Source organism: Nematostella vectensis, unplaced genomic scaffold (assembly GCF_932526225.1).
Source record: "Nematostella vectensis unplaced genomic scaffold, jaNemVect1.1, whole genome shotgun sequence".
Taxonomy (NCBI): Eukaryota; Metazoa; Cnidaria; class Anthozoa; order Actiniaria; family Edwardsiidae; genus Nematostella; species Nematostella vectensis.
This window is the reverse complement of record NW_026019271.1, coordinates 1-18,749: the sequence shown is the minus strand read 5'-3', so window position 1 is coordinate 18,749 and position 18,749 is coordinate 1. Positions and strand designations below refer to the sequence as shown.

The following is an 18,749-nucleotide window of genomic DNA, read 5'->3' as shown; positions in this document are numbered from 1 at the left end:
AAATTTTCGTCTTTAATAAGACTTCTTCAGGGCAGACTGAAGAAGGTGAATCGTTACAAGCTTATTTACATCAGAATAGTGGCGTGAGACGCAAAAACATTACAACTGACAAAAACGTGCATTTTCTAGAATAGCGCACGCTGTGGATAAAAAGAATTTACACATCTCTACGTGGGTTCCTACTACAAAAAAAGTCATCACTATTAAGACCCCGCGGGTAGATAGACTTAAGCCGATAAGCCCACTGGCCTTCCCTTTCCCTAAGCTGAGCCTCAGAGTTACACTTATCTATAAGTTGTACCATAACATTATGATTATCGCAATGATTGTCGCAATGAAGCAAAACAACAATGTACTTACATACATGAAATATAGATGAATTTTTCAAGTCAATATTTAAAATATTATTTTGCATGATGTCATACATTTTTAATCCAATAAAAAACAGGGTTTTACTGAAATGTTTCTTTAGAAGCTAGTTTTGGAATTTGCAAACATAGGAGTGATAGGAAATGAGAAGTGTATTAGACAAATAACTGCCTGGATTCCAATGGAATATCGGGACTGTAGCAGGGCTGGGACATGTGACCCCCCCCAACATTTTCAAAATTTATAAGGAAATGATCAGAAGCTGTGGCTGTGCCCCCCCATATATTTTCTGTATTGTGCACCCCCCCCCCATCTTACGTGGCCTGCTACGGCCATGCATATGAGATAGGTATACTATAGAAAGGCCAGCTTTATAACAGTTATCCTCACTAGCGAATGCCAGCAGAAAAAAGCTAGTCATTAAATATTTTTTTCATCTTGTGAAAGAGTTTGAATATACAACTTTCTTGTAACTGTAAGGATGAACTACAAGAAAGAAGATACAGCCTGGTCACTTTGAAGATATAAAAACACAACCTAAATTGAGCTTGTCGTTTTTTGTGGAGGGAGGAAAACCAGAGGAAAACCCAGTAGCAAAGGCAAGACTCTACTATGTAACTCAACTCACATCACTGGTATTCAAACCTGAAACAGAGAACACTTTCTCAACTGTATTACCCAAGCTCCTTCCAAAAGAAACAGGTGAAAACTCATGATGATAACATAACAGGCAGAATGCTTTAAGCAATACCTGTCCATCCTGCACTGCAAGTATGCTTGGGACTCAGCGCGGCAGTTGAAGTTCATGTTCTTGTTTTTCTTGAGGCATTGCATGTACGTTATCATAAAATCCTTGCATTCCCCTGGTTGAAAATCAAAATCAGCTCAGAAGCACTTCAATATTCTAAACAACTAAAAAAAACTAAAGAGTCAACATCACCACAAGCAGCTACATAATCCTAATCAAAACCATCATCATCTACAGCGGCGTAGCCAGGGTTTTTAACAAGAGGGGACCCAAAAGACCCTTTCAAGCATTTTTGGGTGTGTTTTAGATAATGACTCATACATTTACTGTATTTTTGGCTGCTAGAAGGGGGGCCCGGCCCCCTGCCCCCCCCCCCCCCCCCCCTGGCTATGCCCCTGATCTAATCTCATCTCTTCTACTGTAATATCTTTTTTTTATTTTGGAGCTCAGGCCTAGACTCTGATAACATTATAATGGAGAGGATAGCCAGAACTTTAACTGGTCCGCCCAACCTACCCTGCATAAGATTTAGAAGTTTCTGACCACGTCTCATCTCTGGCAAAGGAAAAGGCTGAAATCCACTGGTCACTGCTTCCAGGCTAATGACAGTCTCCTGTTTTATACTGTGAAACCCCAGCCAGCCCACCATTGTCATTATCCAAACATCTTCACCAGCATTGCCACCACCAAAATCACTACCATCTTCATTAATATATCTTAGCCATCATTATAATTCTTATAATCATTGCTGTCGCCATCAGCACAGTAATTACAATCATCATATCATCGTCACTCATCATTATCACTTCCCAGCATCAACATTTTATACAACAAACCTAAATGATGCGGCAAACCGATAATTGTACCGATTAAAAAATGTCGCGGAAGACGATGTCACGATAAAAGAACACATTGAAACATCGACAACACTCATCAGACCAAGACAAAAGATTCCCTTACCGTCGTGGTCTAGCGGAAAACTGCCTCTGTCCGGAGGTTTAGTTTGGAAAATTTTTCTTCCCGAAGGATTCATAGCAAAGGAGCCTTCTTTTTAACGGACGATTTTCCCCTTGGAACTATAAAAAATGTAGGAACATCCGCCATAAAGATTGCAGCACTGTCCAGATGAATTATGGGTTATGGCCTTATGCTGACCAATGAAATAAGTGTTTAGAAAAGTGAAAAGTCAATCACCAATAAAAACTAATTCTAAGACAGCCAGTGATTGGCTAATATTATGACTGGAAGTAGAGCTGTCACGTGCCCAGAACACAAAATGGCTGTTCGACTGCTCACGATGTGAACGTTACCAAGACTTTTTAAGAATTCTACTGCAATATAAAGCAGCAAGATGAACATTAGCCAAACAAAAACGTATGGCAATGGACTCCTCTTTGCTGGGTTTAATCAAGATCAAGGTAAAATGATGGATTTTTGTTAAAGTTATCCAAACTTTCTTATGAGTGATTTCGTAAGTTGACTGTGTTGTGGTAAAATTATAGGCTGTTTTGCTTGTGGTATGGAGAGTGGGTTTAGAATTTACAACTGCGATCCACTTAAGGAAAAGGAGAGACAAGGTTCGTATACATTTACCTGCTTTTTGCCCGCGATCTCTTGTATTAATCACGTTGGTACGAAGTTGCCAGCATTAATAATATGCCCTTGGCCCTTACCCTCAAAGTTATCTGCTCAAAACTCTCCTTGCTATTTTGCAAGTAGTGAGTATTGACAGGGAGCTTACCTCGTAAATCATGGAACAGTGCCTGCTGGATAAACAAGCATAGAGACCATCAAAGATCTTGGTCGAAATATTGTTTATTACTCATGGCTGTGGGGTGACTTTCACACCCATTTTAGACTTTCTCTCCCCTTCCTACATAAATAGATGTCAGTTACCAAACAATCGAACCTCCACTCCCTCCCAATCCCAATCTCATCAAATGGGCACTCTTTCCTAATTAGACAAGGAACTTAGATTCTGGGAGATTGTAAGACAATCATTTCTGTTTTTTTTTTCTAAAAAAATAATATAATAACCAAGCCCAACATAATTTGATGTTATCATCAAGTTATATATTGATCCAGCTTTATGGAAATTAATGTAATCTCCAATTTGTATAATTGATTTCATAGATTTTACAGATGGTGGTATAGGACATGTTGAAATGCTGTTTCGCTGTAATTACTTGGCTCTTGTCGGTGGAGGTAGAAGCCCCAAATATCCTGCTAACAGAGGTATATGTTATGCACACCAGATCTATTTAACTGCAATTAACGCAAGAAAATGCTGAAAATTTGGCAGAGTCGAATACCAGTTTTTGGTGTATTTTAGTTGTATGAATATTGAGTCATTGCCCCTAAGAGAATAAGATTTAGTCACCAATGTGACTAAATTACAAATTTATTTGGTTGCCAAGCCATGAATTGCCTTGGAAGTTAATATAACAGAATCTGAAAATTGATCTGATATAAGAAGGGAAGCCAGTGGAGTACTTAAGTATAATGTGATCAAACTTCTTAGTGTTCCTTATAACAGGGCTTCTGGAATTACGCGCTTGTGCAGAAGCGCGTAATATGGCCTTTTCCGCGTAATCCTGCGTAATTGGGCTAAATTTTGAAAGACAAAACATTTAATTGCAGCTGATGTGTTCTTTTAGGGTTCTTACCTCTATTTCTCGTAAAAAAAGAGATATTTTTCGTAAGAGTGCGATATTTCAAACTGAATTTTCGAAAACAAATAAGATGACTAGGCATTCTTTGCTAAACTGCGAAGGCCTAGGCTTAATAATAAAATACCTTTTTTAATTGGCTGGTGGCTAATAGCCAATGAAAACTTGCCTAAGATATTTTCATGCAAAAAATAACCTTTTCAAGCTATTTCACGCTTTCCTTTGGTACAAAATGTAGTTTAGGCACAACAGTTGATATTCCGTGTAATTTAGCTCATAATTCAGTAAAGAATCCCACAAAATTTTGATTTTTAAAGAAAAATGTATTGCAAAATCCCGCCTAATTTAGCGCGTAATGATTGATTTTCTGCGTAAGTTTGCACGTAAAAGAATCCCGCGTAATTTTGAGTTTTTTTCCGCGTAATTCCAGAAGCCCTGTTATAAGTCTAGCCGCAGTGTTCTGAACTTGTTATAATTCACCTAAATTCAACTAAATCACATATCTGCAGGCTATGTATACCATAATCCAACTGGGAAGTGACTAAAGTAAGAGTTATGGTCGGGTGGTTCCAGCAGGTCCAGGGGGTTTTATTGCCTTCCTTTCTGGACTTCACAGAAATTGTATATATATGTGGTCCTGCAATATTTTTTGGTCCTCCCCCCCCTCCCCCCACTTCAATTTGGTGCCCCCCTTTGAAACATCCTCCTTGCTAATCAACTCTTTCTCTTGACAGTAATGGTTTGGGATGATTTAAAGAAGAAGTGTGTGATAGAACTAGACTTTTCTAGTGATGTCAGGGCTGTCAAGCTTAGAAGAGACAGGTATAAGTTTTGTGGTTGTGTACCACTGTACACAACCACAAAAACCACTTTTTTTTAATATAGTTTTTATTGGAGATTTTCTATGATTGTTTTTACATTTTTGTTAAACATTTTTCCATCATTACAAGGTTCTCCATTCATTATTTCCTTTACATTAATAGATTATAGACTTTTTTTAACTTGTAAATTACATTTCAATTTAAAACTTTAATTCTCCTTTTTTTCCAGCTCTAACCTCCCATCCCTCCCCCTTTCTCCCCCCTCCCCTACCCCAAAGAAGACAAAAACAGAAGTCCCCTCTTCCCCATTTACTGAGCAACATACTTTACTAAATCAAATATATATTAATATTGTTCAACTGAAATCTATTAAAGACTCAATCATCTCATATAATTTGTCCCATTTAGCCAGGTGCAGCTGCAGGGAGTTGTTTTGCAATGCACACAAACGCTCAATCAACTCATACTGACGTATTTTTACAAGCATGCATTGAAGTAATGGACTACCACCTCGCACCTTATACACATAGTTCTTAAAGAGTCGCAGTATCAAGTTTATTAACTGACAATTTTCTACCCCTAGAAATGATGCTTTTAGGGTTAAGGTCTGGAAGTGTTAGATTGTACTTTATCAGTGTGGTTTTTAGCTGTAAATACAAATTCTTTACTATCACACATTCAGCAAATAGATGGACCATCGTTTCTATGTGGTCCATACAGAGCGAGCAGCGTGGAGAATCAGCGAGCTTGAATTTATACAACTGTGCATTTAAATAAAGAATATTATTCAAAATCTTGTACTGGAAAGACCTCAAATACGTGTTATTAGTAGTTTTATATATACGCAAATAGATTTCTTTCCATTCAAGATCTGAGACTGCATCTAACTCTAGCTTATTCCTGATACTTATTTGTGCTGTTGGTGATTCTGCACAACAGCTTATCATATCAGAATAGATGGATTTGTGTTTTATTTTATTAAGGTCTACAAACTCACCATTAATAATAACAGAGGCTCGCTTGCAGTTTGTAGCAGAGAGTAGAGATCGGTCACTTAATACTGATTTCCATTCACTCAGAATACTCTTAATTAGGGAAAACCACTGGAAAAACTCATGTTCTTTAAAACCTTTAGACATTGCGTAGTCCCATAGGAAAACACCATTTTCATCAATTAGATCAGCCACTACTATGAAGCCCGTTTTAATTAATGAAATTAGATTAAGTATGGCACTTGAAATCTGAATGTATTTGTTATTCCATAACGGTTAATACAAAATGGTTCCAACATCCTCCCTAATTATAGGTACACAACCCCAATCTGACCAAGTGGTTAAAATTGAATTGTAAAATCTCAAGAGATCATCCGGCAATCTTTTTTTATCAAGGTAAACGCCAATCCCTGCCTTGCCACCAACTGAGGCTAGCTGTATGTTAGGAATAATCTTCCATGTTTTAACAGTGTCGTCAATTAACCTAATTGCCCATCGTATTTGCCTCGCCTTTACAATCGCATCTATATCTGGCATACGTAAGCCTCCAAACTCTAGGTCAGCTATCAATGTCTTATATTTTACCTTTGGCTTTTTACCATTCCAGAGAAAATCTAATATGATTGATTTAACCTTTGCCGCAAAATCAGGTGGCGGGAGTAAATTTGAACACACATATAATATCTTAGATAAAGCCAACGTGCATACAACTATAACTTTCCCCATTAGTGTGAGAGTCCTTGACCTCCATATATTAAGAGTTGTTTTCAAAATTTCTAACACCCTATCAAAATTATGCTTCTTGATCAAACCTTCATTATGGGAAAAGGAGATACCTAAGATCTTAACACTATCTGTATGTAGATTCATAACTCTAAACTTATACTTCAAAAACATATTTTTATTTGATTGTCCAACGCCTCCTCCAATCCAACCAATTTCAGATTTGGTGACATTTAGTTTTAAGAGTGAGTAGGAAGTGAGTGTACAGTGGTACTTATAACTACAATGAGACAGGTATAAACTAGACATGTATGAGTCTTTGTGATGGTATACAGTAGAACTGCACTATTTTACAGGCACAAACTAGACTACAGTATTTGTGTCTGTTATTCTATGTTGTATTGCATTAGCACTGCGATTTGTATCAGGTACATGATTATCAGGTACACTACAGGTGTATTCTGTAGGTGAATAGTGTTAATCAGGTTGAGATGCCTCTGTAAATATCTCCAACGAAGGGCTAACACTAAAAACATCAGTAAAACTACTGTTTTCAGCATTTCAACTCTGCATTGATTTATTTTACTGATTCCACCACAATTACACAAACAGCCTCTATAGTTTATGTGTATGTCTGGTATACGCAAGCTCTACTGTATAAAATCAATTGATATAAAGATATTCTTTATCTCTTGGTGTTTTTTTATTGCAGAATCGTGGTGGTTTTAGATAATCTCATTAAAGTCTTTACCTTCACTCAAAATCCCCAACAGCTGCATGTATTTGAAACTGCAAATAACCCAAAAGGTAGGATTAACAAGATCAACCTGACTATGTCTTGTACAAAGAAGACCTTGGGGCAAGAAATAATCACTTCACCTTCCCTCCCTATGATTTATTTGCATTTTTTTATGTGTGTTATTCTTTACAATACTTCCATATTATTCTCCAGGCTTGTGTGTTCTCTGTCCAAGTAGCAATAACTCTTTGCTGGCATTCCCGGCCCGCAAGACAGGCCATGTTCAAATAGTAGACCTTGCAAATACTGAGCGTGCTCCACTTGAGATTGCCGCCCATGAGGCGCCAATGAGTTGCTTGGCAATGAATCTTCAAGGCACTCGGCTTGCTACAGCATCCGAAAAGGTTAGCAGACGTTTATGGTGTGCTTCAAAAACAAGAAGCATTTGTGCTGGTTGTAACTTCTCCCATCTCATGAACTCAACAGTTCAGCAAAACCCATTACTTCACATGTTTTAAAGGGAAGCTCAGGTGGCACATCAGAGCATCGCTCGGTAGTGCCTGTGCCTCCTACCACTGGCTGGGTTGGGTTGGGTTAGTTGGTATCTTCTTTGCTCCAATGGTTTTTCTCTAGGTTCTCTGGTTTTCCTTCCTCCACAAGACCAACAATTTTGATCTTATCTGTGATCCGTGGTCAGACATGAGTTGTATGGCCGCTGCCTGAGGCGCCTTTCCATGCCTTCAACTCTACCACATCTGAATCTGCGCTCTCGTAATCCAGCATCTAGCTGCAATGAGAGTGTGAAGCTACTCCAATATATTTTTTTATTTATTAAATTCCCGTGGTTGTCGATTATAAGAGCTTGTAAACACATTCATTTCATAAACCCAGCAGCTTCGCACAGCCTGTAAATACTTCACATGTTTTTTAATTCTGATGCTGATGGTTATTAGAGCTGTATCAGGGGTGCACTTAACAGAAGTTACATACAGTATTATGCGTTGATGATTTGTTCCTTTTTGTAGGGAACATTAATACGAGTGTTTGACACCAGTAATGGTGCCCAACTTCATGAGCTTAGAAGAGGATCAGGAAGTGCTCATATATACTGGTGAGTGTATCCAGTGGTCAGAAGAAAGCTTGAGATAGAGTGGGATACCCTCTTTGAAGGCAGCAATAAAAGTTCAGGCAATATTAAACATGCAGGATAAGCCCCTGGGAACTTATTTAATATTTTTCCAGCTCTTTACTAGTTGTTTTGATATATATTCCAAAGTTGCAGATAATACACCAAAAACTGGAAATCGACAGAGTCAGTTTTGGTGTATTGTATTCATTGTTCTGGTACGAGATCGCGACAGTTTGGGCTTTTTTATTCCAAAGTTGCAGATGAATTAGTTATAACATTTGTCTCTACATGAATTATGATGTTTTGAGAGGTTATATTAAAGTCCATATAACCTTTCAGAGTTGATAGACTGTCAATTCTTTATATTTTCATCTTCCAAATGGTATGTGGTTCGTATTGACCCTATAAAACATGGGTTCGTGCGAATCCAGTCATTTGTGACGTAGATCGAGAAGTAGTATCACTAGTATATTTGGTCAGGTTTTGGTCAGCTAGGGGAGGGGTGGTCAAGCTGGATTCTGATTGGTGGATATATGGTCAGGTGTGTGACGTCACAGGTGGTGTTAACCAATGGGAATGGAGATATCTGGTTAGGGGTGTGACGTCACGCGGGGTCGGGATTGGCTCCCGCGCGCGCGACAACACGGTGACGTCAGCGCGGGAAAGGATATAAGGCCCTAGGTGTTTTTTCAGGTTAAGCAGCAACCTTTCAGCCATGAATGTAAAGTGTTTTTGCGGCGCCGAGGCTAAACAAGTAGGGTCAGCGTTGAGGTGTGGCGCCAACATCGACTATAAAAACGACCAAGTTGGTTGTGGGTACTATTTTACCATCGAGCAAGCCAAGAGTATAAAAGAGTACATCCCTGAGGGGAACACAGTCTTCGACTTCCCTGTGTGCGAGGGTCACAACCTCATCTGCAAGCCAGTGGTAAGCGCTGGTCAGTTCTCCAGGGGGCGTGTCTATTTTCAGTGTCCAGTGCAGGCACCCAACCAAAAATGCAAGCAGTTTGTGTGGGCGGAGGAACCCAAAGATTCGGAGAGGAAGAAGCCTGCAGCAGTATGGACACCTCCCAGTATGAAGAAGAAGAAAGCGCCAGCAAGGGCCAGGAAGCAAACCCTCACCCCCCGCATGGGCGCAAGCGCAAACGCGAACGTCCCACAACCGCCGCCACCGCCACCAAGCAAGGTCCCATGCGTGGTAGAGGAGGGGGAGGACGAGGGGGAGGACGAGGGCGTGGTAGAGGAGGTAGTGGAGGAGGAGGTAATTGCACCTGTGATGAAGAAGCAAAAGAAGCAGTGGCTGTAGACAATGACGATAGCAACAACAGTTACGAGGTGGAGGAGAAGGTGGTAGTGGTAGACAGTGACGACAGTGATTGTGGTATGGGTGATGTCTCTTCCGGTACCGTCTACAACGATGTAGTGGACTCTGCCAACAATCTATATAGTGTGGACTATTACGTTAAGAAGGTGGTATGGGATTTGATGGGTGAGGTGTTGCACTACAAGCACCAGCAAGGTACGAAGGACAGTTGGCTGAACACCTTTTATGAGGTTAGGGATGCCATCAGGGAGAACACTGGTCACATGTGGGAAGGGTTGGACAGGATGACGAAAGCGCTTGGGTTCACCATGCGATGGAGCCCTTGGTTCACCTACATGGAGGATCTAGTGAGCAATAGGGTCGTACCAAGGGATATGGTGAAGTTGTGCCGTGACGAGAAGTTGCCAGGAATACTAGAGGGGAAGGAGGCAGAGGTTTGGGAAACCACCAGGGACACAGCCCAACGTATAGGGAGGGTAGCCCACCTGTTCCCAATTGGGGAAATGTAGAGACACTGTAGTCATCGTTTACTTTTTAGTGTTTTTTATTGTTACCACTGTGATTAGTATAAAAAAGAAAAAATGTATTTACTGGTTATAGGGTAATAAAGAAAAGTGTTTGTAGTGAGAAAAGTCACTCAGTCTCTTGGTGTTGGTCCACATTTCGCCGTTTGCGGGTGTTATCCTTGTACCTGTTGCGGATACGTTTGAGCTTTTTCAACAGTTGATTTCTCTGGGACTTCTCTCTCATGTTGCTTCCCATGAACTTGTGCACTTGAGCGTCTAGTTCCAGTAACATGGGTTGGTACGTACGTACCGCAGCGCTGTATCCTAACTCGTAGTTGTTGTTGTTGTTGTTGTTGTTGTTGTTGTTGGCTTGGTCCGCGTCCTGTTGGGGTTTGGAACAGTGTTAGATGACTTTGGCTGTTATAAACAGCATTATCATTAGTCCTACCCCAATTATTATGAGTATGGTTAAAAAAAGGTGAAGTATTAGTTTTGCCCGCCTCTCTTTTTGGTGTATTACCCGTGGGTTCTCGTTTGGCTGTGACGCTTGACCCATAAGGTCGGTGTAGCGTACGCGCAGGAGGTTGTATTCCGTGCGCAGGGTCTGCTCACGTTCCTCTAGAGCGCTGACTTGCTGGTTAAGGTTGGCGATCTCTAAGTCTTTGGCGTCGCTGGCAGGGTGTGACACTTGTGTCCCTTTCTCGCAGGTGTCTTTAAGATCACCATAGTCCACTTGCATGCGCAGGAGGTCGTAGTCCATGCGTAGGGTCTCCTCACGTCCCTCTAGAACACTAACTTGGTAGTTGAGGTTGGCAATCTCTAGGTCTTTTGCGATGCTGGTGCGCTGTTCTTCCAGCACATCTCTTTCTAGACCATACACCTTGCTATTGAGGCTTGAGATCTCCGCTTCGTGGTCGTTGCATAGTTCCCGCAACCTAGTGCTTTCCCTCTCAGCCTCTTCCACTTGTCCCGCTATTCTGCACAATCTCCCGGTCATAAAGTCTCCTACGGCTCCTACGTGGTCGCGGAACGCTTCGCTGAGTGCATTCATGTTTCTTGCCGAGCGCGAAGTGAGATAGTGGCTACCCTCTGAGATCTCCTCCTCTTCGTCTTCTATCTCAGTGGTGATGGTGACTTGAGTAGTAGGTTGGTTGGTCATCTTGTGTTTTTTAGTCTGGTTAGACTATGAGGAGTTTTTGTGGTGTGCGTCTCCTTTTATACCCTTTAGTAGTGTTTAGGGGACGCCGATGACGTCGTTAGCTAAGTCTCTGATTGGTTAGGGGTTAAGGTTACTTGTTTCTGATAGGTTCTAGGTTATAATGCCTCTTAGAATGTCTAGACAGTGGGTCAAGAGGTTATCAGGCTTGTTGTTCGTCTTTGGGTTCTTCTCCAAGGTTACCATTCTTCTCGCGTCGTATTTTATTCAGCTCCCACTTCAGCTCTTCGATTTCGTAACACTGGTTCTCGATTTGCATGTTCTTCTCTTCTAGTATGTCATTTAGCATTATCACTCTGTAGCGGAGGGCTTGGTTTTCTGTTGCAAAGTAATTACACATTGCATTTATTGCGTCTGGCTCTCTTATCTCCCCCTTTTGCCATCTTGCTCCTATTTGGGCTATTACTTGTTGTGCCTTCGCATTGCCAAGAGTGTTGGAGGTGTCAGCCCAAGCTGGTAGGGGTGTAGAGTTTTGGTTAGCCATGGTGTGTTTTTTTAGGGTGTCTGTTCGACTGAGAGTTTAGTGCTATGCGTCCCTTTTTTATACCTTTTGGACTGTCTAGACAGTATAGTGGTGAGGTCGTTGGGGTTTTTGATTGGTTTAGGTGAACTATGGTTGTTGGGTGGGCCAATTGCCAGCCTAGGTGGTGTGTGACGTCATAATATCCTATAAGACATGGCCTGTTATTGGGTAGTTTTCAAAGAGGTGTTTTATTGGTTGGGTAGTTCTATAAAAGAGGCTGTGCATTACCAGGGTTTCAGTCCCTTCGACTGTTTCAACCATGGCTGACAACGGTGACGATAATGACGATTGGCTTAGACGCTTGTTGGGAATATTACCAGACCCAAGTGAGGATGAGGAGGAGGAGAATGCAGAGGGTGCACAGCTCCCCCCTGATTTTTTCTACGATGAGCTTATTGACACACCCCAGTTTGCTTCTCTCGATGAGTTGTTTGACTACATAAACTACTATAACAATTTAGTGGAGGATGACTGTGTGTCTTTCGAGGACCCTTTTATGGGTGTACAACAAGGCGGCGGTAGCGGGGGAGTGAAGCGGAGGCGTGACCCTGAAGACGTTAGTGATAAGGATGATGTAGTGTATGAGTTGCGCCAAACATCAACCAAGCGGTCTACTAAAATGCGCACCGATTGCACCGACTACGATTTGAAGGTCGATTTGCCCCTACGTGATAATCTAGAGGAGGCTTTGGAGGATGTTGAGGGAGTGCTAGACAGGGTGCTAGACGACACGTTACGTGGGGTGCAAGGGCATGACTACGCACGTATTACCATCGATGCTCCTTCTTTGAGGAACCCAATTGCGTTACCATTTATGCGACGTCACCAACTTACCCCTCAGCGGATCATGGGTGTCATAGAGACGGTTGTGCAATCTAACCAACAGTTTGTGTTTGAGGGTGACTTCAGGCTCCATGTGATTCGTACTCATCTCCCATCAGGGGCTGGGAAAAACAAATTGAGGAACTCTTGTACATTGAACACGTGCGACTTGGATGCATGGAGGAAGGGGAAAAAAAGTATTATTCGTATTGAGAACAGCGATGAGTTATGTGCTGCACGCTCTATTGTGACTGGGATGGCTATCCTAACCATGGACCCTAATGCTACCAAGTTGTATAAGCCCACACCGGGCCGTACGCGTGGCCCCCCGCTCCCCTTGCAAACGGAACGTGCCAAGGTGTTGCATGCCGAGGCTGGTGTACCTGAAGGGTCTTGTGGGATCCCTGAGATCCAGCAATTCCAACAATATCTGAGGGGTCAAGGGTTCGAGTTGAATGTGGTGTCCCGGGAGCATGGTAATACTGTGATCTACTCTGGGGACTTACCTGACCCAAAGTATAGGCTTTACTTATACTATGCCAAGGGTCATTTTGATTACGTTAAGAGTATGCCCGGTTTGTTGGGGCGTTGCCACTATTGCACAATATGCAAGAAGGGTTACGACTCCAAGCTACAGCACAAGTGTGTGAATTCGTGTTATGGTTGCGGAGAGGTGGATTGTTCCCCTTTGGTACCACCACCGGAGCAAGACCACCGTTGGGATTGGAAGTATTGCTCAGAGTGTAACAGGTACTTTCGTACCCCTAAGTGCTTCGAGAACCATAAACTCGTCAAGCCTAGAGGGTTACCCAATAAGAAAGGTGTTACCCCTCGGTCGTACTGTCAGATGTATCATAAATGCGAGGCATGTGGTAAACGTATTGATATGCTTGCCACCCGGGAGGAGGGGACGTCACATGTATGTGGGGAGTACAAGTGTACTGCCTGCAAAGAGGTGGTTTCCCCAGACCATTTGTGTTACGTGACTGTTGGTGCCAATGCTTTACCAAAGGACAAAGACGGTGATGATAGCATGCATCTTATCGTTTTCGATGTCGAGGCGATGCCATTGGGTGATAAACACGAGCCTAATTTTGTGGGCGCTCAAAAACTGTGCGACACGTGTAAGGAGTGGTCCATGGATCGTTTGGAGTGCACCACGTGTGGGGTCCGAAAGCATAGTTTTACCAGTATCCGTGCGTTTTGCGACTGGTTATTTGGTGGCAGTAATGCTGGGTACACCTGCCTGGCACACAATTTTAAGGGGTACGACTCCTATTTTATCTTGGAGTACCTTTTTGAGAATGGTATTAAGCCCAATGTTATCTTCACTGGTGGCAAGGTGATGCATTTGAAGGTGGACTCGTTAAACATTGAGATGAAGTGTACCTTGAATTTTTTTCAAATGCCACTGAGTAAGCTCCCAAAAGCTTTTGGGTTCGACCACATCACTCAGAAAGGTGTATTTCCTCACTTTTTTAATATTACCGAACACCAAGATTATGTAGGGCCTATGCCAGATTTGAGTTATTACGACTTACGGAGTATGAAGGAGGAGGACGCAAACGCTGTCGCTCAATGGCATCAGGAGCAAGTCACCCGTGGGGTTGTGTTCAACTTGAGGGAGGAACTTGCTAACTATTGTCACCAAGATGTTGAAGTACTGAAGAGGGCAGTGGTAGCCTTCGATAAACTCATCATGGATGCGGTTGGTCTCCATCCGTTCAAGATAGCTATCACCATAGCCTCGTTATCTAGTCGGATTCTGCGCTCGAAGTTCTTGGAGGAGGGTAAAATTGGCCTAGTCCCTTTACGTGGGTACCGTGGGCACGATGTGCAGTCTTTGAAGGCACTACAGTGGCTGAAATACCTGGAGCGCCGTGACGGTGTGTGTATCCGACATGCGGGAAATGGAGGCGAGGTGCGCTTAGCTGGTAGAATTAAGGTAGATGGTTATGCTGCTGACACTAACACTGTGTACCAATACCAAGGTTGTTTTTACCATGGGTGTCCTACTTGCTTCCTACCTGATACTGTGAACCCCTTGACACATACTACTATGAGGGAGCTCCGCGATCACACACGTGCTACAGAGTTACGCCTAAGAGCTTTAGGGTATAATTACGAGGAGGTATGGGAGTGTCAATTCGACGCTAGGCTGAGCAGTGATGTACAACTGCAAGCCCTTGTGGGGGAGGTGGAGCATTCGATCCCCCTCAACCCCCGTGATGCCTTCTTTGGTGGCAGGACAAATGCCATTCAATTGCATTACGAAGCAAAGGTCTGTGAGGGCGAACGGATACATTATTACGACTTCACATCCTTGTACCCTTGGGTAAACGCCACGTGCGAGTACCCCGTTGGTCACCCCGACGCGATTGTCACCGAGAACTTTAATGAAGACCTCCACGCATACAAGGGGCTCATGAAGATTCGTGTCCTACCTCCCCGTGACCTCTTCTTCCCAGTCCTCCCTGTCAGGGTAAATCAGAAGCTGATGTTTCCACTGTGTCGCAGTTGTGCTGAGATGGAGGAGCAAGGGAGCTGCAACCATTCGGATGAGGAGCGGGCGTTCACAGGCACGTGGTGTCACCCCGAGGTCTTCAAGGCTATCGAGGAGGGGTACACTGTACTCCGTGTTTACGAGATATGGCATTGGGAGGAGTGGGAGCGCTTGTTCAAGGGGTATATCGATACCTTTTTGAAATTCAAGCAGGAGGCTTCGGGGTGGCCAGCGTGGTGTGACACTGACTCGGATAAGCAGCGTTACATTGACGAGTACGAGCAACACCAAGGTGTCCGATTGGACAAAGAGAAGATCGCAAAGAACCCAGGCCTCCGCAGTGTGGCAAAGATGGGGTTAAATTGTATGTGGGGGAAGTTTGGGGAGCAGCCAAACCCAAGGCGGACCAAATACATTAGCGAGCCTATTGAGTATTTTGATTTACTGACGAACGATAGCATAGAGGTGAACGATGTGTTCATTGTGAGTGATGACCTTATCCAAGTTCACTATAAACTGGGCGAGAGATTTCAAGAGTTGAAGCCACATACTAATGTTATCATAGCGGCCTTCACCACAGCGTTTGCACGGTTGGCATTGTTTGGGGTAATGAGACGCCTAGGCCCTCGATGCCTGTATCATGATACGGATAGTGTCATCTTCCTACACCGCCCTGGGGAGTGGGAGCCACCCCTTGGTGACTACCTAGGGGATTTGACTAGTGAGTTAGACGAGGGGGATTTCATCGACTGTTACTCCTCGACTGGTCCAAAGAGTTATGCGTATACCACTTACAGTGGGAAATCTGTGTGTAAGGTGAAAGGACTGCACTTGAATGTCCGTACGGCTGGTATTGTTAACCAGAAGACTATGATAGAGCTCTTGACTGGTGAGGGGGACGAAGAACGTCATGTGGTTCTCCCTTACACTATTGTCCGTAATACGATAGGTAGGACCTTGCACACTGTGCCAGCGCATAAAACTTTTAAAATGGTGTATAACAAACGGGTGCGTAGGGGGATGCTCACCTACCCTTATGGGTATTACTCACTGTAAGTCTATCAAATAACTATGGTAATGACAATAAAAAAAGAGGGTTCCTCACCTGTGGTGGTCAGCGTCTTATTCTCAGCATAAATAAGAGGGTGGGTGTGGCTAGGGTATCACTTGCGGTATGGGTTGCTTTGGTACGGGTCCTCTCCATCCCCGTTTCGATTGCCGTACAGCGTTAGAACGCATGCGTTGTCTCTTCGCATGTTGTGGGGGTAACATTACCATTCGGGACTCGCAACTCGATGGCAAAGCCCCCGACAAAAACGAAAGTGGAAAAAGGGTATGGTACGAAGAAGAAGAAGAGGAGGAAGAAGAGGGGGAGGGTGGGTACGTCAGTAGTAAGGAAGATGGAGGGGAGGGAGAAGAGGATGACCAAGAAAGCTACCTACCATCTTCTCCAACAAATCTATTACAATCCGGAGCATCCAGCGGCCTTGGGGGGAGTGAACAAACTACTCCGAGCGGTACGTTCGAAGGGGGTGAGTCGTGCCCAAGTGGAGGCATGGCTTCGGACCCAATCCACTTACACGGTCCATAAGCCCTATAGGCGGCGGTACTCACGCCAACGGGTGATCGTGAATGGGATGGATGAGCAATGGCAAGCGGATTTGTGTGACATGCAAGCGTATAGTTCGGTGAATGATGGGTACAAATATATACTCACCGGGATTGACATATTGAGCAAATATGGGTGGGCTGTCCCTTTGAAAGACAAGACAGGTCCTCAGATCGTTAAGGCGTTTGAGGGAATTTTCAAGGGCGGACGTCAACCTGAAAAGCTTCAGACAGATGACGGAACTGAGTTTAGGAACCGAACATTTCAAGCGTTCCTTAAATCGAAGGGGATCCATTACTTCTCCACGCGCAGTGAGCTAAAGGCCTCTGTGGTGGAGCGGTTTAATCGTACCCTTAAGACTTGGATGTGGCGTTGGTTTACTCTTAAGGAGACCCGACGGTATATTGAGTTGTTACCCAAGCTGGTCTACAACTACAACCACTCCTACCACCGTAGTATTCGTCGTGCCCCAGCGGATGTAGTTACGTACGATGATGCTCAGGAGGTATGGGGTGTCTTGTATGGAGGTAAAAAGACGGGTGTGAAGCCCAAAAAAGCGAAAAAGAGACCATTACCAAAATTCCATGTTGGGGATAAAGTGCGAATCAGTAAAGTCAAACACATCTTCGCCAAAGGGTACACCCCAAACTGGACAGAGGAGGTGTTCACGGTGGGCCAGCGGTACGATGACCCAAAACAGAAAGACTATGCGTACCGTCTCCGTGAGTACGACGGGTCGTGGCTAGAGGGGCGGTTTTACGAGCCTGAACTGCAACCTGTCCACATCGACGAGGAGGAGGAGCTGTATCGCATCGAAAGAGTAGTCAAGTCACGTGGGAAGGGGAGGGGTAAAGAATACTTTGTGAAATGGCGCGGGTGGCCTGCTAAGTACAACAGTTGGGTGTCTGCTGAGCAAATGCATAAAATTGCGTGAGACGCACGTTCTCCCTCAGTTACGCTCACGCACCATGACGGACCAAGAGCCATTCTACGTCACGTTACCCAGTAACGCTATCGAAGATGCTTTCCCTGGTAACACCATCAGCGATTTTACCATACGGACGCCAAAGACGTTCGACTTACGTGATGGGAAGTGGCAAGTAGGGCTAGTACACCTCATCTACCCTAGGACATGGCTAAAGTTTTCACCCGAGGATACTGACGTTTGGATCTATCATAAAGTCCCAGACCCCAATTGGTATGCCAGTTGGGCTGACAAGGGCAATCCACAGGCCCTTATCCCTCAAGATAAAATAACGACTAAATGGACGCATATTAAGCTGGATGATTTCAAAGTCCCAAAGTGGCATGAAGTCGCCTTCAGCCTCAAGAGAGCTATAGACATATTCAACGAGGGTAGGGTGTGGGTGAGAAAGCAACTTGGTCAAGGTAGTGTGTGGGATGTGGATATGGCTGTAGACACACCGGCGAGACAGATCAACATAGCAATAGCAAAGGGGTGCCAACTTCTCCTACGGCTACGGACTGCAATGGCACTAGGGTTCAGACAATGGGACTCTGGGGAGTGGCTCGAGCAATTAGATACAAACGATGGAGTCATTCCACCCAATTACCAGTTTGGCCCGACCGAAACACACAGGACCCTATTGAATTGGGTACCCTTTAGCTATGATGAGCGGAGCTTGTTCCCGGGCTCCGAGGACTCCAACAACCCCCCAGCTACACGGCCATTCTCCTCTAAGGAGTCTGACATTATCATCGAGGAGCTACAGCCCTTTCAAAACATGTATGTGTACTCTAACATGACCGAGGGGAACCTCGTCATAGGGAGTGATAGCAGCAACCTCTTACGTGTGATAGCACCCGGGGGGAGCGGCCATGGTGCCGTGGAGCGTGATTTCACCATACCCTATTACTTCCCAGCACGTACCCAACTTGTGGATAGGGTCCGCTTCTATATAACTGACGACAAAGGGCGGCCCATCTCATTCCAGTCTGGTGCCGTGGTGGGGACATTGCATTTTAAACCTATTCCGTTCGCTTGAACGATGACAAACAGGGAGCTCATACTTCACGTATCCAGCGCTGACCGGGA

The 18,749-nt window shown here is 44.0% G+C and overlaps 2 protein-coding genes across 2 annotated transcripts; one reads left to right on the top strand and one right to left on the bottom strand.

Moving 5' to 3' along the window:
* Positions 1 to 804: 804 nt before the first annotated feature.
* LOC125560857 (cytochrome c oxidase assembly protein COX19-like) lies at positions 805 to 2,260 on the bottom strand. The gene is made up of 2 exons (XM_048723191.1): positions 2,078 to 2,260; positions 805 to 1,232 (listed from the first exon to the last, which is right to left on the bottom strand). Exons 1-2 carry the CDS (start codon positions 2,148 to 2,150, stop codon positions 1,009 to 1,011), a joined length of 297 nt encoding a protein of 98 aa, XP_048579148.1. The 5' UTR covers positions 2,151 to 2,260; the 3' UTR covers positions 805 to 1,008.
* A 99-nt stretch (positions 2,261 to 2,359) lies between these two features.
* On the top strand, positions 2,360 to 8,335 carry LOC125560856 (WD repeat domain phosphoinositide-interacting protein 3-like). Its single transcript, XM_048723190.1, has 7 exons — positions 2,360 to 2,535; positions 2,620 to 2,694; positions 3,251 to 3,352; positions 4,521 to 4,608; positions 7,035 to 7,129; positions 7,275 to 7,465; positions 8,087 to 8,335. Exons 1-7 carry the CDS (start codon positions 2,469 to 2,471, stop codon positions 8,174 to 8,176), a joined length of 708 nt encoding a protein of 235 aa, XP_048579147.1. The 5' UTR covers positions 2,360 to 2,468; the 3' UTR covers positions 8,177 to 8,335.
* Positions 8,336 to 18,749: the final 10,414 nt, after the last annotated feature.